This window comes from Kogia breviceps, chromosome 6 (genome assembly GCF_026419965.1).
Source record: "Kogia breviceps isolate mKogBre1 chromosome 6, mKogBre1 haplotype 1, whole genome shotgun sequence".
NCBI classification, from domain to species: Eukaryota; Metazoa; Chordata; class Mammalia; order Artiodactyla; family Physeteridae; genus Kogia; species Kogia breviceps.
Genome location: NC_081315.1, coordinates 112,587,495 through 112,612,510, shown reverse-complemented (window position 1 = coordinate 112,612,510; position 25,016 = coordinate 112,587,495). Strand labels below are relative to the sequence as shown.

The 25,016-nt window shown below is 34.0% G+C and overlaps 1 protein-coding gene across 1 annotated transcript in view; it reads left to right on the top strand.

The window, feature by feature from the left end:
- TACR3 (tachykinin receptor 3) overlaps nucleotides 1-25,016 on the top strand; it is a 73,538-nt gene that overhangs the window by 22,386 nt on the left and 26,136 nt on the right. Inside the window, exons 2-3 of the mRNA XM_059066526.2 lie at nucleotides 4,237-4,425; nucleotides 6,182-6,332. Coding sequence (XP_058922509.1) covers nucleotides 4,237-4,425; nucleotides 6,182-6,332 — 340 coding nt within the window. The remainder of the gene's footprint in view (nucleotides 1-4,236; nucleotides 4,426-6,181; nucleotides 6,333-25,016) is intronic.

Genomic DNA, 25,016 nt, shown 5'->3' with positions numbered 1-25,016 from the left:
AGATCCAGAAACAGAGCTTAATAAAAATGCTACCAAAAGGAAAAATTACACCATATACCAAGAACAATCACAAAATGGAAAGGCTTACTTACTGAGAGTAGTAAAGTTATGTCAAAAAATTCTGTTTTGCAAAAGACATCATCTTTTTGATGAAAAAGACCCCTTCAATTATGTCAGGAAAAGAAGTACATGGTAAAGGACATTGGTCCTGTATTAGAGTGAAAAGGAAAACTAATAAAAGAGGGCATTATAATGTGAACTTCTGATGGATATTTCTGAGAATTTCTTCCTCTATGAAAGACAACAAAAAGTGACTTTAAAACTTGTTTAGGTAATATGCTAATTGGAAGAGTAACAAATCCAATCTTAGCTATTCTTTGTGAAACAGTCAGACTAAGGAGACTTTAACGTATTTGAGAATCTATTTGGTGGGGAAGAATGGTAATGAGAAGCTCAGACAAACACCTAGGAAAATCTAGTGTGATCATATCAAAGATATATATTTCTTTAAAGGAAGAATAAAGTACTGACAATCATTTGAGAGAGATTGTATCCTGGGTTTGAACATTTCTTCTTAAGGTCCAGAGGGTACTTATTTGACCCTAAGGATCCATTTTCTTCATGCCTACTGTTGAGCAAATTATTATTCCAGGAGAGAGTCACAGAATAGGAAACGTTGATGCCACAGTGAATTCCTAATCATCAATTTCAAATTGGTCTTCAGCAGTGCCTGGAAGTTCTACCTACCTCTTTGATCAACTGGCTCTCCCTTTCTACAATATTTCAACATTTCTTTATTTTCCTCAATCATTAATGTAATTCAATCTCCAGTGGTAATACTCTATTCCAAGCAGCAATCATCTCTCACCCAAACCAAAACAATAATGAGGTAACTTATCTCCCTCCTTCCATTCTTTCCCTCCTTCAATCCATTCTCCAGACTAAAATCTGATTACTCTCCCCTCCTGATTGAATCACCTCAATTACTTTCCAGAGGACAAAATTCTATAACCTGAACTACAACTTCGTCTCAAATCACTTTCCCCCTTCACTTTCAGCATTTCAATTACATTAGCCCTTAGTTCCTCAAGTGCACAATGCACCCACCCTGACCCATCAAACTGGTTTCCTAGGGCTACTGTAACAAACTAGCACAAACTGAGTAACAACAGAAATTTATGTCTCACATTTCTAGAAGCTGGAAGTCTGAAAACAAGGTGTTGGCAAGGGCCTTGCTCCCTCTGAAACCTATGAGGAAATTCTGCCTTCCTAACTTCTCGTTGATTGCTGGCAGTCTTTGGCCTTCCTTGGCTTGTAGATACATCACTCAATCCTCCATCTTCATGTGGCAATCTCTGTGTGGTTCTGTTTCCAAAGTTCTCCTTTACACCTTATATTGAATTAGGGCCCATCATAATGACCTCATTTTAACTTGATTACCTATATAAAACTCTATTTCCACATAAGGTCACCTTCTGTGATATTGGGTGTTAGGACTTCAATGTACCTTTTCTAGGGGGACACAATTCAACCCATAAAAACCCACCATTAACACAGGAGTTTTTCACATGTTGTTTGTTCCCCCAGAAATCTTTGCAACCCTCACCCTTCTGCTACCTTGCCTAGTCACCCTTTCAAGTTTCAACCCAGAATGCTTTTCTTAGGGAAGACTGATTCACAATCTAAATGTTTTCCCCAGTAAATGCACTCACACAGCCATAAACATTGCCTTTGTAACACTTATTATATTTGTAATTTTATGTTTATTGGTGAGATTATTTGATTAGTATCTATCTACTTCACTAGACTGTGAGTTCTGTGAATGTCATTTTTTCTCATTGTTGTATTACTACAGTATCTGGGATACTACAGTAGATATCCAAGAAATGTTGGCTGAATGAATGAATAATAGATCAGACCAGAAATGACAAAAATGTCAGCTTGAAATTTCAAAATTTCTACTTTCACTAAAGTGTTAGTTAGTGAGAACATAAATTGACTGTTTCCATACAATTCAAATAAAACAATATTCTACCTGTCAGGAAATAATTTCTCTAACATTAAACTAATTGACAAAAAAAATAAGATATTTGTAGTTTATTTTCAATTGTCCATGCTGTAGTAGCTGTACAAGACTCTAAACCTGCTCATGTCACTCAACTTCTCATTACAGTCTCAAAAAATCAGCTGTCTAAATATTCAAATAGCATTCATACATTTCCAGGCAAGCGAAAAAGCAAAGATTATGATAAGATTGAGGAATAGTCTGTTCAGTACAACAAAATTTATTGATAAGTACTGTGTCTGACTCTGGAAACACCATAAAGCAACAGTTCAATGTAATGAGAGAAATGCTATGGTGATTTATAGTCCATAGCAATGGGAACAGAAATGACCAATCACGATTATTGCCTTTATATATTTGACTTTCGTCTTTAATATTGCACATAAATGCTTTTGAATTTAGAGACAAGATGCGACTTCTGATTCTCTTCAAGGCATCTACCTTATATATTTTTCTTTCTCTTCCACAATTCCTTGCACGAGTGGTTATATTCAAAGCCATAATCTGTACCTACGTAGACTTTGAGGATTGGCAGAACTGGTTTAGAATTCCAATTCTTACCATTTGGGAGGACATTTTTAAACAATTTACTTAATCTTTAAGCCTCCGTTTTCTTTTCTGTAAAATTGAGATAATATTAGTTGATTTATTGAATTTTTCTGGATACTAAATATATATATATTGTGTGCAATAAGTTGTCTAGTCAGGCTTAGCAATCACTATATGTTGCTATTATTATCTTTACCAATGTAAGCATGAGAGGTGAATTTTAAACAGTTTTCAGTTTCAAACATGTGTATTTTATTTTCTTTGTATGGTTCACTTTATTTCCCTAAACCAAGGTACCATTTTCTGATTATTTTTTTCATATCTAACATTCACTTTTGCCTAATAGCTGTCATACATAATAAATTAAGAGTACTTCCTTTAAGTAAATTACAACTAAAGTTAATATTATGAATAGTAGGTAGATAAGTTCCAATATATCTACTGAAGATCTAATTCTGCCTAATAGTTACAAAAGCAAAGACCAGTAAACAAATTAATGAATTATCCTTATTTTGAAATAGTTACATTCATAAGATTAAATGTTTCTGGTTTAAGTAATACTCATTCTTTGATAAAAATATTACCTTTGAAAAATTTTCATAAATAAAAATATATTTGAGAAACACAAAATGGCCAATAGTAAAAATAATACAATTAAATAATGTGTCTTATTGATAGAAATGCCAAAATATAATTCATTTGGTGTATGTTATTTTCTACTCTGAGTATTAGCCATAATTTGGCAATTAGACATTTTATCCAATTTAAAACTGGAATTTAATTCTCCCAGACATATTCTTACTATTTTACCAAATGAATAAAGCTTGAGTTCTGTTACCATATTCAAACAGTTTCTAATTTCTCAAAAAGTTGTACTCTAAAAGTCATATGTAAATATTTTAGAGTCTTAAATATATTTTCCTATAACAATTATGTTATATATAGTTACATAGATAAATACTATGGAGACTTATATGATACAGTATGAATTCAATTTTAGAGGTAATAGGAAAGCATAGCCTCAGTCAAACTTGATTTATTCATCCTTATCTAAACCCTGAACTTGTCTCTGGATACTTTTAAATGGCTATGCTGACAATATCCTTCTGAGGGATTCCTAATTTTGTCGATCATGTAGGCATTATCTATATTAGTTGTCTAGAATTTTCTTTTTAAAAAGTTAAACACACATAAGAAAAATGGTGGTCTTGGGGTACAGAATTCATATTTTTAAGCACTTAATATGCATCTTTCCAATTCCATCCAGCAGACATATGAGTTCTGATCATGTGTTAGGCACAGCAGCAAACAATCAATACCTTTCACTTACATTATTTCTATTGATCGTTACTTCACCACTAAGAGAGGCGTGTTCTTATTTCTATTTTAAAAATAATGGAGTTCAAAAAGTTAAATAAGTGACAGGACAGGGTTTGAACCTTGATCTGCCTGATTCCTAAGACTATACCATAATTATTCTATGCTGCCTTTATACAAGCAAAATATTTTTCAGTTTGTTTACCAGAAGACAGATAACCCTGGCCCTGGAAACTCCTCTGAAACTCATTTTAAACTCCACTAACAAGATAGCCAACAAAACGGTTTTGTTTGTTTTTATATAGGTATATGGCCATTATTGATCCCTTGAAACCCAGACTGTCTGCCACTGCAACCAAGATTGTCATTGGAGGTATTTGGATTCTAGCATTTCTACTTGCCTTCCCTCAGTGTCTTTACTCCAAAACCAAAGTCATGCCGGGCCGCACTCTTTGCTATGTGCAATGGCCAGAAGGTCCCAAACAACATTTCACGTAAGTTAACGCTCTATTACGATTTTCAACTAAATGTATTGAACACTTAATGAACTACAGGTTGGGAGCAACAATTACATAGATAAGCCATAGACATTTCCCTCAAGGGCTCACACATTACTTGGGAAAGAGACACGTAAAAATACTATACTACAATATGATATAGTCAAACAGTTTGTATAAGTTACAAAGGTTTCTAACTGGAAAAGTGTGAAGACCTCTATGTGGGGTAGCTCTGGAGAGTTTCTGGAGGAGCTGATAAGATCACTGGAAATGAAAGTGCAAAGGAAAGCCAGGTTGTTATCCACTGAGAAAGGAGCCAGAAGGGAGGAGCTGAAACCCAAAGGTGCAGATTGCTCTTTTAAGAAGCCTAGCTGAAGGGAAAGGAAGTCTTAGTAGGTTCTTGGTTGTGTTCCTTTGTTTTAGCATTAAAGAAACTTAAGCACTAGGTTAGAAAGGAAATAGGAATGCTATATGATAGAATTGGATATTTCATAATTTGAACTCACCTTAAGAAAAGCAAATGAAAAAAACATAATTGCTCAATTGTTTGCATTTTGTTTTTTATGCTGACCATTTAAATTTTATTTCAAAAAATTCTTATTTAGTGAACTATTTTTTCCTTTAAAAATAACAAATGATGCAAATACATGATCATCTTTTAAAGAGCCATTTTATCAAACTCTGCTCTACTCAGAGTCCAGATTGTTAAAGAAAAACATTAAGAATTACTTATTAAAGGAAAAGCAGGCAGCAGTTATTAAACTGAGGACTGCATTCTATCCATTATATACTATTAATAATTCTTAGGTTGTATGATAACAAAATTAATTTAATCAAAATAATAAAATTAAATTATTTGCTGACTTAATTCCCCATTGACTTTAAGTTAATACTTAATAAGCTATCAGGGAACAGAAGTCAAGAAGATTTAAGATTCCCTGTACCAAAAATAAACCAAAAAAAAACTGGGATTGAGAAGACTAGCATACCAAACTCCTTAATTACTTTAAAGCCTTCATAAGATAGTAGAAGCCACCCAAAAGTTTATACAAATTCTAATTCGGCTATTATATTATTGGTTGCCCTTCTAGTCCTTCCTAATTGCATCCTTATAATTTTTATTAAAAGCTATGAAATCCCAAAATTTAGTTATAATTTATAGTATAATAATTTTGATGTGACTAACACACCTGTATATTATTTACCAAATTTGATGATGCAATCAAATGTACCATGACTTTGGAAAAATGCCAGTGTGACTCAGAGCATCTAGTCACATTTTCTTCATTTGGATGAAGAATGATTTATTTCAAATATGACTGATGTTGTAGGATATATGTAATAGTTTTACATAAGAGAAAATATGTCAATTGATCAGTTTAATCGGTCCCATCTCTTTTCCTCTGATTATACATTTAATTAGGTTAGCTCAATGACTACCAAGCAGAGAAAAGGAATTCATCCTGAGCTTCTATTCTACACAAGAGAGAACGTACGTAGTTTAAATGAGCACTACAGTTCAGCTATAGTTTTCATACACAAAGTAAAGATTGACAAAGATCAGCTGGTAGCATTTGGATGATTTTAAGTGACAATAGCATAGTATTGTGATGGATTTGTGAAACGAGGACTTAGAGAAAATGTGGGAATAATCTTTGGCATGTTCAATTATGACTTAAAATGGAATGAATTCAAAGTCTTACTATTTCATTCCAATACACTCTTCAGCATATATTTTTCTTATTTCTTACAGTTACCATATTATTGTTATTATACTGGTGTACTGTTTCCCATTGCTTATCATGGGTATCACATACACCATTGTTGGAATCACTCTCTGGGGAGGAGAGATCCCAGGGGACACCTGTGACAAGTATCATGAGCAGCTAAAGGCTAAAAGGAAGGTACTGTTTCATATAATTTATCCAGCATTTGTGTAAAGAGAAGGGAAAAAACCTAGTTATGGCATTTTAATATAATATGATTTGATGCCTGACTCCTACTTCTTTCCTGTTTTTTTCTTTTTATCAATTTTTAATTTTACTTTCCTTTTATCTTCTATAAGCCACTGGCCATGTACAATATCAGTTTGGGATATCGTTACTTCCTTACAGAAAGACTTTTTATTACCTTTTGCAGAGTATTCTTAATTACACCACGTGAAACTTCTGAAATTTCACTGTAGGAGTCCCAGTGGATTGTATTTCTACAGCTCTAGCTATCTTTGTCCTTTATTGAACAGAATGCCTCTGATGTACTGTATAGTCTTTCAGAAGTTTCATTTATCCCAGGAATGGCATCTTTCTTAGTATGTGCTATAATTCTGTAATATCCATTTATCTATCCCTCCCTCCTTCCCTTCTCCACACCTCCTCACTGTTCCTCCCCTTTCCCTCATCTGGTGTCTGATTAAGAGATGAAGTTACATTAAAACCCTTGTACAACTTACTGAGTGACATGATAAAATCTATTTTTGAACAATTCACATTAAACAAGAAAACCTATAAAAATTATCATAGTGATATTTTACTAGGATTTTTTCCTTTAGTTTTTTTCTATTAATAATGTGATTCAATGAGTGAGATATTTTAATAAATTTGTGCAGTTGAAAGTAATCTTAAAGTCATCATTCCATCTTCCTCTCTCCAATTGATGTGTACCTAGTGCAAGTCAGAGAAGTTTTTCCAAGGATAAGCGAGACATAGTGATATGGCAATTACTGTTTATTCCAATTATGACATGGACAATTACCTACAAACACTCACTTAACAACAATCAATCAGGTTTTAAAAATCTAGTATAGAAAATGAATTCTATTTTAACACTAATATGTTTTTCCTCTGTTATTGACAAGTGTACAAAGCTTATGTAGGGCTAACATTTTATCTGATGTCCCGTATTTGAAAACACATATATTTAGTCATTTCAGCCTAAAAAATATATATAATTTCATTTTATTTCATTAAAAATGAAGTGCATAATCCCACTCCTGGGCATATATCTGGAGAAAACTGTAATTCGAAAAGATACACTCACCCCAATGTTCATAGTAGCATTATTTGCAGTAGCCAAGACATGGAAACAACTTAAATGTCCATCGATAGATGAATGGATAAAGAAGATGTGGTATGTATATACAATGGAATACTACTCAGCCATAAAAAAAATGAAATAATGCCATTTGCAGCAACATGGATGGACCTAGAGATTATCATACTAAGTGAGGTAAGTCAGAAAGAGAAAGACAGATACCATATGATATCACTTATATGTGGAATCTAAAATATGACACAAATGAACTTATCTACAAAACAGAAACAGACTCACAGACATAGAGAACAGACTTGTGGTTGCCAAGGGGGGTGGTAGAAGAGGGACTGGGAGTTTGGGGTTCGTGGATGCAAACTATTACACTTAGAATGGATAAAGAACAAGGTCCTACTGTATAGCACAGGGAACTATATTTAATATCCTGTGATAAACTATATTGGAAAATAATATGAAAAAAATGTATACATATGTATAACTGAATCAGTTTGTGGTACAATAGAAATTAACACAACATTGTAAATCAACTATACTTCAATAAAATAAAATATTTTTTAAATGCAGTGCACAATGTCTTTACCACATTAAAAAAAATAGAACTAGCAGAACTTCAGTAACATGATCATCTTATAATTTTGACCCTCATTATCTAACATCTTACTCATGCTGCAAGATACTCTTTGGGGGGGAAGCATTTTCTAACAGTTATGTTTTAGGCATAATCACATTAAATAACTGATGTGATGGCCTGCGTACTATTTTTCAGAATAATTTGTCTTTGTATTTTCCACCTAGTTTCTTGTCTTTTATTTCTCTCCTACTACTTTAAGTATTTTTAAAATATTTTTCCCCTGTTTAATTTTAGTAAAATTAAAATAAGTCCAGTCATTATAGATTATAGTTCCTTTTCCTTCATATTCATGTAACATTTTTCTAGGAAGAAATGAAAATTTAATCTGAGTGCTCCTTTTTATTTTTGAGTTGAGTCCCAGAGAGAACAAAAGAAAGAGGGAGTATTTTTGCATTTGCCCCCATATAACAGAGTAAGGCATAAGTATTCCATTTTTACTTCATTACTCTATAATTTCAAAGTATAAATATCAATTCAAACTGAGACTGTGAGTCTTCTAGAATATTTCAAAGATTAAGACATTTAAAAGTTCTTGTCCATATTTCTTTTTCTCAGATTGTGTTCTGGGCTGAAATAGTATAAAATGACATTTATGACATGGACTTCTCATAATAAATCACTTTGTCCTTGTATTTCTTTCACAGTCACTTATTGATATTACCATCAGTATCTCAGAAAAAACACCAATTTTGCTCAAAAATTTCACAATAAAGACAGCTCTTCTCTTATTTTCTTTTTTAATCTAAAATTTAAATATGGTCTGGTATGGATTGGAATACAGTTATTTCTAGTAATCATGCTCTTTTCATATTTTAGTATGACTACTTAGGTCAAAGATAAGCATCTTACCCTGGATGGGCCATTTAATTATATGCCGTCTCCTAGAGAATACATCTTTGATATTAACAGATTGGACTTGAAAGTTAAGAGAGTATTGGTTACAAGAGTGCAAACTCCTCATGACTGTTGGGAAAAACAACTCCATAAACAACTCTGAGCCAGCATACTACTAATAAAAGGATAGCAATTGTTGACGGAGGCCCCACATATACATGAACAAGAATAAAGAAAAGCTTAAGACATTTTAGTCAAATCACTGAATAGATCTTTGCAACTATTGAGCAACATTGCTTCCATTTCTCTTTTTCCACAATCTTCGGGAAGTGTGCTCAGTTTCAAGCCCTATGGATTAAATTCTCTGAAGAACAGCCAGAACTAAATTACAGGTCTATGTTATTTAGAACCTAGCATGTCTAAAATTGAAGCTAATATGAAACTTTCAGATAATTTAAGATTAACTGCCCCCACTCAAACTTTACATTTGTCCTGCCTAAGTATATAAATAGTTTGAAAATAATACCAGTGGTTCTAGACAGTACCAGGTCAAAAGACTAAATATTAGTTTGGAGAAATAAGGTAATACCTCTAGAAATATGTGCTCATCATTAAAATTGGAATGTTGAACCTGATAATCAGTATTAAAATTCTATGGCTGCAAGCAGCTTATTAAACTCTAGGAGGCAATTTGTAGGACTGTCGAACATTTAAGTCCCATATGTAGAACAAGTCTTTCCAAAAGAGTTAGCAAGCACACTAATATACTCTTTCCTACATGATGTATTTTACAATTTCAAAGCACTTTGTATACCTCATAACTGGACCAAAGGTATCCTTAACTTACTGTAAGTTTTCTGAATTTTAAGATCCTGTATGCTATGTACCCACTGGCTTTAAATATGTGTACTTAAATATGTATATTGAAATAATAATGCCTCTTTAACTTCAGAATCCCTGCACTTTAAATAACAGAATCTTCAGACAGTAGAAAAATATAAAATATCAATTAATATCACACAACCCCAAAGCCTTGGCTAAGGTTAATTCTGTTGTTTTTGGTGGTAATTGGTTAATATTCTTGCCAAAGCTCTCCTTCAGGAAATATGTACTATTCAGTACATTGCTATAAAATTCAAATTGAAAATTAAAATTATAATATTTTTATAAATTTCTAGGAGAGAATGCTCTTCTAACATTATCCTCTTTTCTGAGCATTATTGTATTAATGCTTACATTCCAGTGTGAGAATAATTTAGTGCATAGAGAAAGAAACTGAACTTTGTGTATTTTATTTTACTTATTGTCAGATATAGTCACAGATTTTAGCTACCTATTAAAACCTTGGCTAAAATACTATAAATGAAAATTATTATTAAAGCTATCTATTAAAGTCATAATAATTATACAGCAAAACTTGAAACCTTCTCTCTTTATGTAATATACCGCATGTTAGCATATGAAAAGTCAGATTTTAATATATAGTGTTCAACTCACAAGCTGATTTAAAATACATTTGCAGGGGCTTCCCTGGTGGCGCAGTGGTTGAGAATCCGCCTGCCGATGCAGGAGACACGGGTTCGTGCCCTGGTCCGGGAAGATCCCACATGCCGCGGAGCAACTAAGCCCGTGAGCCATGGCCGCTGGGCCTGCGCGTCCGGAGCCTGTGCTCCGCAACGGGAGAGGCCACAACAGTGAGAGGCCCACATACAGCAAAAAAAAAAAAAAAAAAAAAAAAAAAAAAAAGAATAAAATACATTTGCAGTTTTTAAAAGACCTATTCTAGAATGGTAGATCTGATCAGAACCTAAAATTTCATGAACCACTTGCCTTACTGCTGTTCTTTAAGGCAGCAGATTAAAATCTTGCCACAGTCAAGAAACTGGCAAAAAGCTTCCATCCTGTACATGGTGCTCTTTCTCTCTCATTCTTTACTTAAAAAAAAAAAAAAAAAAAAAAAACAGAAAAAATGCATCAGATTTGTGTAAATGAGGATATTCCAAGAGGGTGGCCAGTTCTGTTTTATGATCTTATGAAGGAAATTTGTGACCTGCCATATATATATATGTGTATATATATATATATATATATATCCCAAACCAGTAACAGGACTTTGTTTATATTGCAAATCAATATTATCTTTTCTTTAAAATTTTTAAATTAAAATCAAATTCAGTGTAAAATTGAATGTAGAACTCATTTCCAGACATTTATATCTGACTCTCATTTTACTTCTTTTAATTAATAAAGAATTTTTATTTAAGACAGCCATAGATTTTATCAAGATTTATAGTTAAGGTAAATTACATTAAGGATAAAATCAGTTTCCAAGTGACCTAAAGTTGCTTGCTTTTTTCTATGTATTAATTTAACAAGAGATACAAATGGCAATTTTCCTGTGATGACATTTAACTAATGTTAAAACATCTCAACCATAGGAGGGAAAAAAAAACAGTTATTTTCAAATTTTTCAGATTTAGTCTATAAAGCCCTTACTCTTGGAGAATATCCATTTAAAAAAGGTGAATCAAGAATTTGATACCATATTTTCTGTGTTTTAATATTTACATCACATTTTATGATATTAATCTGAGTTTTTTTCTTAACCGTTGTCTTCCTTTACTATCCAGCTGTAGCAAATAAAGTAACATAAAATGTATATATTTTTCTAAGAGAGCACTTACTGTGCAATATTAGCAGTGGTAAATGTCAGAGTAACTGAGAATCTGTTGAAATACTGACCTTGAGAATAAACTAGAATATTTCTGTCTAATTTTCCCCATAACCAATTTATTTATCTCTATGTACTTTGCTTACTATATTGCAATAAAAAATACTTAGTATTATCCATATGACTTATACTTCAAATAGTAATACATTATGTAGATGTACAAGCTTATATACAATGCAGTATGGCTCACCTATCTGTGTCCTTCTCTCATTTCTACACCTCCATGACACATTACCACTTATTTCCAGGCATTTTTATCCAATAATTTGTCATATTATTAATCATAAAACCATATATCACTTTTAAAATATATCCATACTTTAAAAATACATACCTTGTGTATTCTACTTTCTTTTAAAAATGTATATTATTGGGACTTCCCTGGTGGCACAGTGGTTAAGAATCCGCCTGCCAATGCAGGGGACATGGGTTCAATCCCTGGTCCGGGAAGATCCCACATGCCGTGGAGCAACTAAGCCCGTGTGCCACAACTACTGAGCCCATGTGCCACAACTACTGAAGCCCAAGTGCCTTGAGACTGTGCTCCACAACAAGAGAAGCCACCACAATGAGAAGCCCGTGCACCACAACGAAGAGTGGCCCCCACTCGCCACAACATTAGAAAGCCTGCACACGGCAATGAAGACCCAACACAGCCAAAAATAAATAAATAAATAATTTGTTTTAAAAAATGTATATTATCATCCAGGTATAAAACCAACATTTTAGTAGTAGATTTTCTAGGGAAATTAAAGTCAAAAACCATGAAATTATCTTTTTAAGTTTCTGTCATGTATAACACAATATTTCTGCAACAAAGAAAAATAAATATTATAAGCACTTTTATATAGAAGTTCCTAATTTTTCACCAAGTATTTTTCATTAAGATAATTTGAGAAAAGTTTGTATTTTGCCTGATAAATCAAAGAACACCATTAGAACATATCTGCTTTTTATACTTCTGAAATTATATAAATAGTTTAATTCATCAGGATATAATGAAAATTTATCCAACTGGGTATTTCAAAACCCCATTGTCTTAGAGGAAAATAACTAAAATCAAAACAAAGTCAAAAAACACCTAAAATTTATAACAGATATGAATAATATTATCATGAAATACTTCTAATTGAAGCAGTGAAGTGCAAAGAAAACTAATAGCTGTTTGTTCTCTCTCTCTAACTTCTACCCCACCAGGGATACAACCTGCAAACAGGTGTACCTCCTACCTCTAAGCTTTGCATTGATCACAAATGTCACTTGCTTTGATTAAATCTTCTCCCTAAGGGGAAGTGGATAGGAATTATTTTGAAAAGCCTAGAAAAGTTTCTGTGTATTCCTTTCTGGTTTGCTACAGTACTTGAGAGGTAGAAGTGTTTATTCCTTTCGAAAAATATAAGCAAAGAGAGCACTTCAGGAGGAAATATATGCAGCCCTTTAGTGAATGGCAATCACTTGAAAAGATTCCTCTATGGATTACCCATTAATATTTCTCATGCTGAAATTACAGGTGCAGGGAAGATTGCAACCAAGTTTACACAATGTGGATTTCTCAAAGGAAAATTAAGTTTAGCATATGAAATCAATAACAAGTGCTACACCATCAACATAGAGAAATTTGTTGCGTTTCTATAAACTAATAGCAAGCTATCAGAAAGAGAAATTAAGAAAACAATAACACTTACAATTGCATCAAAAAGAATAAAATATCTAGGAATAAGCTTAACCAAGGAGGCAAAACACCCGTACACTGAAAACAATGAGACAGTGATGAAAGAAACTGAAAAAGACACAAATAAATGGAAAGATGTTTTGTGTTCATGGATTGGAAGAATTAATATTAATAAAATGCTCATAGTACCTAAAGCAATCTATAGAGTCAATGCAATTCCTATCAAAATTCTAATAGCATTTTTCACAGAAATAGAACAAATAATTATAAAATTTGTATGGAACCACACAAAAACACCGAATAGCCAAACCAATCTTGAGAAAGAAAAACCAAGCTAAAGGCAGCATGCTTCCTGATTTCTAACTATATTACAGAGCTATAGTAATTAAAACAGTATGGTATTGGCATTAAAAACAAACACATTTATCAATGGAACAGAATAGAACCCAGAAAATAACCCACATATATATGCTCAAGAAATTTACAACAAAGGAGCCAAGAATATACAATGGGGAAAGGACAGTCTCTTCAATAAATGGTGTTGGGAAAACTGGACAGCAACATATAAAAGAATGAACCTGGACCACTATCTTACAATTCTCAATACTTCAGAACATGTTCTTGTGTGTGAGAATAGTATCAATTATTGTCGATTTTATAAAATCACTCTTTATATAGATAGATTAGATTAAATCAAACTCTTCTAGTGGTTTCATAATGTGTTTGTTGTGTAAAATTTAGATGTAGCTGAAGTTTATTTATGTAAGTTGTGAAATGAGACTACAGTATTATTTCCTAGATGTTTTCCTGTTATATCTACATCCATTTATTGAGTAACCCATCTTTTCCAACACTAACTTAAAATGATACAATTATCATATTCTAAGTTCTCCAATGTGTTTGAGACTCAGTCACCTTTCTACTCTGTTTTATCTGGCTGTTCATGCATTATCACCATACTGGTTAAATTAATGAAGCTTTATATGTACTTTACTATCTGATAGGGCAACTCTTCGCCTCTATTTACTCTTTTTTTCCCAGAATTTTCTCAGCAATTCCTGTTTATTTTTACATATAAAAATTCATAAACTCATTTTGTTTAGTTAAAAATGATTTTTTGTTTATGGAATTAGATTATATTTATTAACTTTGAGAGAATTGGAAAATACATATTTAGAGAAATATAGAATGGGTTGATGAATGGATAAACAAATGGCATTCTTTTATGTTACTCTTAGACAATTTAATGTAATGACTGGGAACAGAGACTCTTATTCAGTGTGCCAAGTTCAAATGCTGACTCTGGCACATACCTTGGGGAATATAACCTATCTGAGCCTCAGAGAGGTTACAATCCCTATAAACTGAAATGAAAATAATAATAATGCATATACTATGTGGTTGGATAGGGATTAAATGAGGCAATACATGTTAAGTACTTCAAAAAGTGCCTGGCACATAGAACTGTTCTCAGTAAATGGAACTGTTACTTTAGGCACTTTACTCTGAATATATATGCCAGTACTGTGAAGATAAGAAAGCATCATGTGGTAGAAAAGTAAAGAGGTATAAAACTGGCCATTTATCTTTTTAAACATAATATTGACCTACATTTTACAGTGAGTCACAGTTTCTAAATAACTTTCACATGAATATTATTTAATTCTCACAGTATCTATGTGATTTTTTCTTGTTTTACATAAAAATGAAATTGAATCTCAAACTCACAAAATTAATAAGTGGCAGAACTTGGACTTGAATCCTTGACAAAAGTTTTTAGAGTTGAGTTCTTTTAGAGAACTCGCTCAAAGAACCAGGTTTCAGAATGATACTTTATGTCTGAGTATTTACATTATACAAGTTGTATTCTCATACATAGACTGTACTAATCTTCACAATATCCCCAAGAGGTAAGCCTGGTGGAAACTATTTTCTTCCATTTTTAACAAATCAGGAAACTCAAGCTCTTTTACCTTGCTTAAGTAGTTCTTAATGTAGACTTAAATAGTCTTAACTAGGCTATTTGAATAATTGAAATTTCACTTATCTTAACAACAATATATCATTTAATATCCATTTACAATTCTTCAGTTTATAATTAAACCTCATTTAAAAATAAGTTCAAGTACTGTTAGAGTATACAGAAAAATAGAGGAGGAAAGAATAAGGTACTTTAAAATTAGGTTAAATTAAAATGATGATTGGCCACTGAGCCTGCACGTCTGGAGCCTGTGCTCCGCAACGGGAGAGGCCACAACAGTGAGAGGCCCGCAAAAAAAAAAAAAAAAAAAAAAAAAAAAAAAAAAAAAAATATATATATATATATATATATATATATATATATATTTCTTAGCCCTGCCACTAGTAAAATAATATAGGACTCTCCCCATTATAGATTATTGATATAGTATTCCAGTAAACAAAAAATTCATGATAGTAAAAAGAATTTACACCATGCATATACTTTTGTTTTTACAAGGGTTTTCTATATCAGTTTGCTAGACATTAACACATGTATTTTGTGATCAATAAATGGATGCTTATTATTGGTGATAATGATTATATTAAGTTAAAAAAATTTTATTGGAGTATAGCTGCTTTACAATGTTGTGTTAGTTTCTGCTGTACAGCAAAGTGAATCAGTTATGTATACACATATATCCACTCTTTTTCAGATTCCCTTCCCATTTAGGTCACCACAGAGCACTGAGTAGAGTTCCCTGTGCTATACAGTAGGTTGTCCATTTTATATATAGTAGTGTACATATGTCAATCCCAATCTCGCAATTCATCCCACTTCCCTCACCCCCCTTGGTAACCATAAGTTTGATTTTTACATCTGTGACTCTATTTCTGCTTTGCAAATAAGTTCATCCGTAACATTTTTTTAGATTCCACATATAAGCCACATTATGCGATATTTGTCTTTCTCTTTCTGATTTACTTTACTCTGTATGACAATCTCTAGATCAATCCATGTCACTGCAAATGGCACTATTTCATTCATTTTTATGGCTAATATTCCATCATATATATGTACCACATCTTCTTTATCCATTCCTCTGTTGATGGACATTTATGTTGTTCCATATCATGGCTATTGTAAATAGTGCTGCAATAAACATTGGGGTGCATGTATCTTTTTGAATTATGGTTTTCTCTGGGTATATGCCCAGGAGTGGGATTGCTGGGTCATATGGTAGTTCTATTTTTAGTTTTTTGAGGAACCTCCATACTATTCTCCATAGTGGCAGTACCAATTTACATTCCCACCGACAGTGCAAGAGTTTTCCCTTTTCTCCACACCCTCTCCATCATTCATTATTTGTAGAGTTTTTGATGAAGGCCATTCTGGCCAGTGTGTGGTGATACCTCATCGTAGTTGTGATTTGTATTTCTCTAGTAATGAGTGATCTTGAGCATCTTTTCATATGTTTTTTGACCATCTGTATGTCTTCTTTGGAGAAATGTCTATTTAGATTTTCTGTCCATTGTTTGATTGGGTTGTTTGTTTTTATGATATTGAGCTGCAGGAGCTGTTTGTATATTTTGGAGATTAATCCCTTGTCAGTTGCTTCGTTTGCAAATATTTTCTCCCACTCTGAGGGTTGTCTTTGCATCTTGTTTACGGTTTCCTTTGTTGTGTAAAAATTTGAAGTTTAAGTAGGCCCCATGTTTTATTTTTGTTTTTAGTTTCATTACCCTAGAGGTGGATCAAAAAAGATCTTGCTGTGATTTATGTTAAAGAGTGTTCTGGCTATGTTTTCCTCTAAGCATTTTATAGTATCCAGCCTTACATTTAGGTCTTTAATCCATTTTTAGTTTATTTTTGCATATGGTGTTAGGGAGTGTTCTAATTTCATTCTTTTGCACCTAGCTGTCCTGTTTTCCCAGCACCACTTATTGAAGAGACTCTCTTTTCTCGATTGTATATTCTTGCCTCCTTTGTCATGGATTAGGTGTTCATAGGTGTGTGGGTTTATCTCTGTACTTTCTATCCTGTTCCATTGATCTATATTTCTGTTCTTGTGCCAGTATCATACTGTTTTAATTACTGTAGCTTTGTAGTGTAGTCTGTAGTCAGGGAGCCTGATTCCTCCAGCTCCATTCTTCTTTTTCAAGATTGCTTTGGCTATTCAGGGTCTTTTGTGTTTCCAAACAAATTGTAAATTTTTTCGTTCTAATTCTGTGAAAACTGCCATTGGTAATTTGATACAGATTGTGTGCAATCTGTAGATTGCTTTGGGTAATATAGTCATTTCCACATTATTGATTCTTCCAATCCAAGAACATGGTATATCTCTCCATCTGCTTGTATCATTTTTGATTTCTTTCATCAGTATCTAATTGTTTTCTGAGTACAGTTCTTTTGCGTCCTTAGGTAGGTTTATTCCTAGGTATTTTATTCTTATTGATGTGATGGTAAATGGGATTGTTTCCTTAATTTCTCTTTCTGATCTTTTGTTGTTAGTATATAGTAATGCAAGAGATTTCTGTGTATAAATTTTGTATCCTACAACTTTACCAATTTCCTTGATGAGCTATAGTATTTTTCTGGTAGCATCTTTAAGATTTTCTATGTATAGTATCATGTCATTTTCAAACAGTGACAGTTTTAGTTCTTATTTTCCAGTTTGGATTCCTTTTATTTCTTTCTCTTCCCTTATAGCCATGGCTAGGACTTCCAAAACTATGCAAAATAAAAGTGGTGAGTGGACATCCTTGTCTTTTTCCTGATCTTAGAGGAAATGCTTTCAGCTTTTCACCATTGGGTATGATGTTAGCTGTAGGGTTGTCACATATGGCCTTTATTATGTTGATGTAGGTTCCCTCTATGCCCACTTTCTGGAGAGTTTTAATCATAAATCGGTGTTGAAAGTTGTCAAAAGCTTTTTCTGCATCTATTAAGATGGTTTTTATTCTTCAGTTTGTTAATGTGGTGTATCACATTGATTTGCATATGTTGAACAATCCTTGCATCCCTGGGATAAATCCCACTTGATCATGGTGTATGATCCTTTAAATGTGTTGTTGGATTCTGTTTGCTAGTATTTTGTTGAGGATTTTTGCATCTATGTTCATCCGTGATATCGGCCCGTTACTTTCTTTTTTTGTGATATCTTTTTCTGTTTTGGGTATCAGGGTGATGGTGGCCTGGTTGAATGAGCTTGGGAGTGTTCCTGCCTCTGAAATATTTGGAAGAGTTACAGAGGGTAGGTGTTAACTCTTCTCTAAATGTTTGATAGAATTTGCCTGTGGAGCCATATGGTTCTGGGCTTTTGTTTGTTGGACTTCTTAAATCACACTTTCAATTTGAGTACTTGTGACTGATCTGTTCATATTTTCTCTTTCTTTCTGGTTCAATCTTGGAAGGTTGTTCCTTTCTAGGAATTTGTCCATTTCTCCTAGGTTGTCCATTTATCGGTGTATAGTTGCTTGTAGTAGTCTCTTATGATCTCTGTATTTCTGTGGTATCCTCTGTAATTTCTCCTTTTTCATTTCTAATTTTATTGATTTGAGACCACTCCCTTTTTTTCTTGATGAGTCTGGCTAAAGATTTATGAATTTTGTTTATCTTCTCAAAGAACCAACTTTCAGTTTCATTGATCTTTGCTACTGTTTTCTTTGTCTCTATTTCATTTATTTCTGCTCTGATCTTTATGATTTCTTTCCTTCTACTAACTTTGGGTTCTGTCTGTTCTTCTTTTTCTAGTAGCGTTAGGTATAAGGTTAGGTAGTTTATTTGAGATTTTTCTTGTTTCTTAAGGTAAGATTGTATTGTTATAAACTTCCCTCTTAGAATTGTTTTTGCTGTGTCCCATAGATCTAGGATGGATGTTTTCATTGTCATTTGTCTCTAGGTGTTTTTTGATTTCCTCTTTGATTTCCTCAGTGACCCATTGGTTATTTAATAACATATTGGTTAGCCTCCATGTGTTTGTGTTTTTTATAGATTGTTTCCTGTAATTGAGTTCTAACCTCATAGCGTTGTGGTCAGACAAGGTGCTTGATATGATTTCAATTTTCTTAAATTTATCAAGGCTTGATCTGTGACCCAAGATGTGATCTATCCTGGAGAATGTTCCATGCACACTTGAGAAGAAAGTGTATTCTGCTGCTTTCAAATGGAATACCCTGTAAATATCAATTAAGTCTATTTGGTCTAATGTGTTATTTAAGGCTGTGTCTCCTTATTAATTTTCTGTCTGGATGATCTTTCCATTGGTGTAAGTGGGGTGTTAAAGTCCCCCACTATTATTGTGTTACTGTTGATTTCCCCTTTTACGGCTGTTAGCATTTGCCTTATATATTGAGGTACTCCTATGTTGCATACATAAATATTTACAACTTTGTATCTTCTTATTGGATTGATCCCTTGATCATTACGTAGTGACCTTCCTTGTCTCTTGTAACAGTCTTTATTTTAAAGTCTATTTTGTCTGATATGAATATTGCTACTCCGGCTTTCTTTTGATTTCCAGTTGCATGGAATATCTTTTTCCATCCCTTCATTTTCAGTCTGTATGTATCCCGAGGTCTGAAGTGGGTTTCTTGTAGACAGCCTATATAGGGCCTTGTTTTTGTATCCATTCAGTCAGTCTAAGTCTTTTGGTTTGAGCATTTAATCCATTTACATTTAAGATAATTATTGATATGTAGTTCTACTGCCAATTTCTTAATTGTTTTGGGTTCGTTTTTGTAGGTGTTTCTTCTTCCTTTCCTCTTTTGTTCTCTTCACTTGTGATCTGATGACCATCTTTAGTGTTGTGTTTGGGCTGCTTTTTTCTTTTTTGTGTGTGTATCTATTGTAGTTTTTTTGGTTTGTGTTTTCCATGAGATTTTGATAAAGCAGTCTACATATGTACAAAGTTGTTTTAAGTTGCTGGTGTCTTCGTTTCAAATGCAATTCCCATTTCCAACTTCTCTTCTCACTGTTGCTGATTTTAATATTATATTTTTTATGGATGATTTCCTGCCTTTACTGTATGTTTGCCTTTACCAGTTAGCTTTCCCATTTGTGATTTTCTTGTTTCTAGTTGTGGTCTCTTTGAGGTTTTTTTTCCCTGCCTAGAGAACTTCCTTTAGCATTTGTTGTAGGGATAGTTTGGTGGTGCTGAATTCTCTTAGCTTTTGCTTGTCTGTAAAGCTCTTGATTTCTCCACTGAATCTGAATGAAAGCCTTGCTGTGTAGACTATTCTTGGTTGTATGTTTTTCCCTTTCATTACATTAAACGTATCATGACACTCCCTCCTGGCCTGCAGAGTTTGAGCTGAAAAGTCACCTGATAACCTTATGGGGATTCCCTAGTATGTGATTTGTTGCTTTCCCTTGTTGTTTTTAATATTTTTTCTTTGCATTTAATTTTTGTTAGTTTGATGAATATGTGTCTAGGCATGTTCCTTTTTGGGTTTGTCCTGTATGGGACTCTCTGTGCTTCCTGGACTATTTCCCACATTAGGGAAGTTTTCGACTTTAATCTCTTCAAATATTTTCCCAGGCCCTTTCTCTTTCTCTTCTTCTTCGGGGACCACTGTAATTCAAATGTTCTTGTGTTTGATGTTGTTGCAGAGGTCTCTGAGACTCTCCTCATTTCTTTTCATTCTTTTTTCTTTATTCTGTTCCATGGCAGTGATTTCCACCATTTTGTCTTCCAGCTCACTTATCCATTCTTCTGCCTCAGTTATGCTGCTATTGATTCCTTCTAGAGTATTTTTCATTTCAGTTATTGTATTGTTCATCTCTGTTTGTTTGTTCTTTAGTTCTTCTAGGCCTTCATTAAACATTTGTTGCATCTTCTCAATCCATGCCTCCATTCTTTTTCCAAGATCTTGGATCATCTTTACTATCATTATTCTGGATTCTTTTTCAGGTCGATTGCCTATCTCCTCTTCATTTCATTGTTCTGTAGGTTTTTATCTTGGTCTTCATCTGCAACTGATTTCTCTGTCATCTCATTTTGTCTAACTTATTGTGTTTATGGTCTCCTTTCCACAGTCTGCAGGATCACAGTTCCCCTTGCTTCTGGTTTCTGCCCCCTGGTGGGTGAGCTGGATATTGAGCTGGGCCTCCCCTTTGCTCTGTGGTTGTCACTGCCCTGTCAGGGGTATGGTGTGCTCCCTAGTTGTTGAAGTAGAGGCTCTCAGATATGTTTCTTAGCTGTGTTTCTGATCTGCGATGTGAGGTAGGCAGGATTGAAGTACTCCCACTGGGAGAGAATCCCCTGAGTATTCCTCCTCTGGGGTTGTTCACCTGTGAGTGTGCTCTGTTGTGTCCCCTTTCATGCTTTGTGCAGGCTCATAAAGTACACTGTTGTTGGCACTGCTGTCAGTCCCACCTTAACCTTGGGTATGCCAGCAGATGGTCCTGGTGACTCACAGGTGTTGTTTTCACCAGGCCACCGGTGCAGATCTACTGAGGTCAGGTTCCAGGACTGCAGTAGTCATGCACCTGGACCTGCTGTGGGAGCTATTGAGGCAGCTCAGACTCTGGCCTGGCACAACCTCTGCATGTACATGCCCACAAAGCCCACAGCTGCTAAAGCCAGACCTGTCTCAGCTGCAGGAACACTTGTTGTCTATTCAGATGTTGCACAGGCACTGAATTTAGGAAGTCACCAGTGGAGGTGTAACTCTGCGGTTTGCATAGCCATGAAGAGAGATTTCAGCTCTTCTTCCTTAGTTGCACAGCTCCTCCATGCATATACTTCTCATTGTAAAATTCCAAATTCCCTTAACATCAAACTATGCTGAAAAAAAAATGCCTCCTTTCTTTCATAGAAGAAAATAACACTTCAGTGTTTTGCAAAACTAACTTTATCAACATCAAATATAAACTGCCTGGTCAAGAAAATAATTAATAGAGAGGTTAAGAGAATGATGGATAGCAGGGGGTATACTCTTAGGCTTCAGTGGTGCATATCTCCAAAACAGATTTACTAGCCCAGCAAATATTTCCACGAGCTTCCCATTCTACCCCAGGCCCTCAGCTGGTAACATCAGCTAAAAATATTTTTCCGAAAAACAAAAATCATTTCTAAAATGCAAAGAATACATGAATAATCTCTTTTTTGACAGCTAGGACACAGGGGTTGATACAGTCAAGGGCTTCCTGGCACCAAGGAGGATTTCTGCTCTGCTATAAAGATGCACGTTTCCTGGCAAGTGAGACAGCTCTTTAATGAGGATAGTGCTCCTCTCCACTTTATTCTAACAGACTGAACCTTAAACAGAAAGAAAACTGAGGAAACTGTTTTTCTGTTTGTTCGGCTTGAACATTTTACTCCTTTATCTCATCCCCAGTTGGCTGTTTGCTTTTGAGAGCCCTTCTATTTCCCCTTTCTCCTTTACTCCTCTTTCTTCATTCCTGCCTTAGAGGAGATGGTTCCTTTTGAAATTATTTTGCTGTTCCATCTTTACATAATCTTTGCAACAACGGACAGTGCAGTCCTTAAAAGTGCCTAGAATGACACCTGTCTGCCCCCCACATAGTGCTCTATAAGTGATTCTGACTCTTGATTTTGTATGATAGCTAGTTCCCAATAACCTGTTTTCATTTACCATTATTCATATGACCCAGATTTTAAATAACTTCATACATATCACTTTTTTTCATTTTCATGTATCCTGAATGACAAATGTAAATTTTTACTGAGGATTTTGTACATTAGCCCAAAGGGAGAATTTGCCTCTCAGAACTCTTTTGGCATTTCTTTACAAGTCAGCTCCCAGGCAATTGTATGTGTCTCTCTCTCCATCTTCATCTCCTTCCCCTTGCCTTCTCCCTCTTCACCTTTCCTTCTCCCTCTTCACCTTTCCTTCTTGCAGCCTCTCCTTGATCTATTTCTCTGTCTCAGAAAGCCAATTATTTTTCAAAACAAATCCAGCACAGTTCCTATAATCCAAACTGTAGCACAGATTCTATGATTCAAATAATTCCAAACTTGCAATCCCCATCTACATCCGTTATCCTTCTCAGCAAACACAATATTCTTCATAGACCCAATTTCACTCTCCTTCAAGTCAGGAGAGGATTATAAATAGAAAACTAATGTTGTTGTTGTTATTGTTGTTTCTGTCACACCAGGTTGCACATGAACCCTTTATGCATGTGATTCTAATTACTTGCTCCCAGTCTTTTCAGATGTCTTTCTGCTATTGTTTTCATTTTTATTTCACTTCTGAAAAGATTTCAGAGAGACTTTCATCTCTACTACTTTGCTTAAGTAGTAGATCCCCCGAAGGACTATGATTCTCTGTATTTCTATGTGCTTCAGGCAGTGTATTTCCAAACTTATGGATTTTTAAAATTATTTGTATTTCTCCCAAACCTGTTTTTAACCTGCTTTTATTTGGAAATATTTAGATCGGTGAAATAATATACTGTAAATAGTTCTTACCTTTGGACTCTCAGATATTGGCGTCAGATTATTTCTGCCTAATTATTTCATCATTCTCCAACATGATCTGAAATGAAAATTACATAAAGTCTCTGAAATACAAATTCCTAAAGCCTTTTTCCACGGCCACCTAAGCCCAGATGAAAAAAATGATTTTCACTGACACCTTAAAGGAACACATACACGCCTCACATATTAAATCTGTAAAGGAAAAAAAGCATCCTAAAAGAACTGAAAACAATGGACAGAATAGTAGTTGCAAAACCAAGGGAATAGGAACTCCGGTAATAATTGGAATAAACAACAGGTCTTTCAAATGCTACCCATGCTGATTAAAAAGCAGAAGATCAAGTATTAGATAACAGTTCCCTTCATACACAGTGCCTCAAGGAAATTGAAAACTAATGACTGGTGACAATAAGTTTGTATGCCACATTTAATCCAGTTTGAACAAGAGAGAGGGTTCAATTTTAGACAAGGCTTCATGGAGAACTAGAAGACACTTTTTCTTTCACTTGACTGAGAATACAAGCCAGGTCTCCATCATTACAATACCTGGAACATTACAATCTAACTTCTAGGCATAAAATTTCATGAGGCATCTCCTGGAACATTTCATTATCAGACTATATATTTTTCACTAGGAAGTATTCAGTACAGTGAGCACAAACTCCAGTCTTTTGAGGCAATAAATAAATCAGCTTACATTTACTTAAGGATCATCTGTAATACAATGAATGGGAGATCCTAGGCCTTACAATTCCATTTCTATTGCTCTCGTATCTTTTTCCTATAAGATATCTGAGAATTTAGGCAACTTTGAGCAAATGATTCAAAGGTAAAGGTGTATACCCATACCTTCTTCAAGTCTCATAGCCTGAGATGGGAGGCATAGTTCAGGGACATTTTGTTGTAATGATCTCATTTCTTAATGTATATAAGGCATATCAATGGCTACTCTGTTATATTCTGTGATAACAAACCAAAAAATTTTGTTATAAGCAAAAGGGACTATTTTCCACACATGAATTTATTAATGGTATTCTAAAATTTTAGAGGAAAGTCACAGAATCTCTGTCTTTGGGTGATTTAACAGTACAGATCAAATTCTCATTTCTCTGAAATGAATCAGTTTTTTCATACAACTAAAGTACCAAGTTATACTAGTTGAGTGGGAAAAGGCTTATAGCTTTATTTATATTAACTTCAAGTAGTAGCAGAGAGAATTAATCTATTCATTTTGAATCCTTTATCCAAGAAAGTTGTAGGTATACT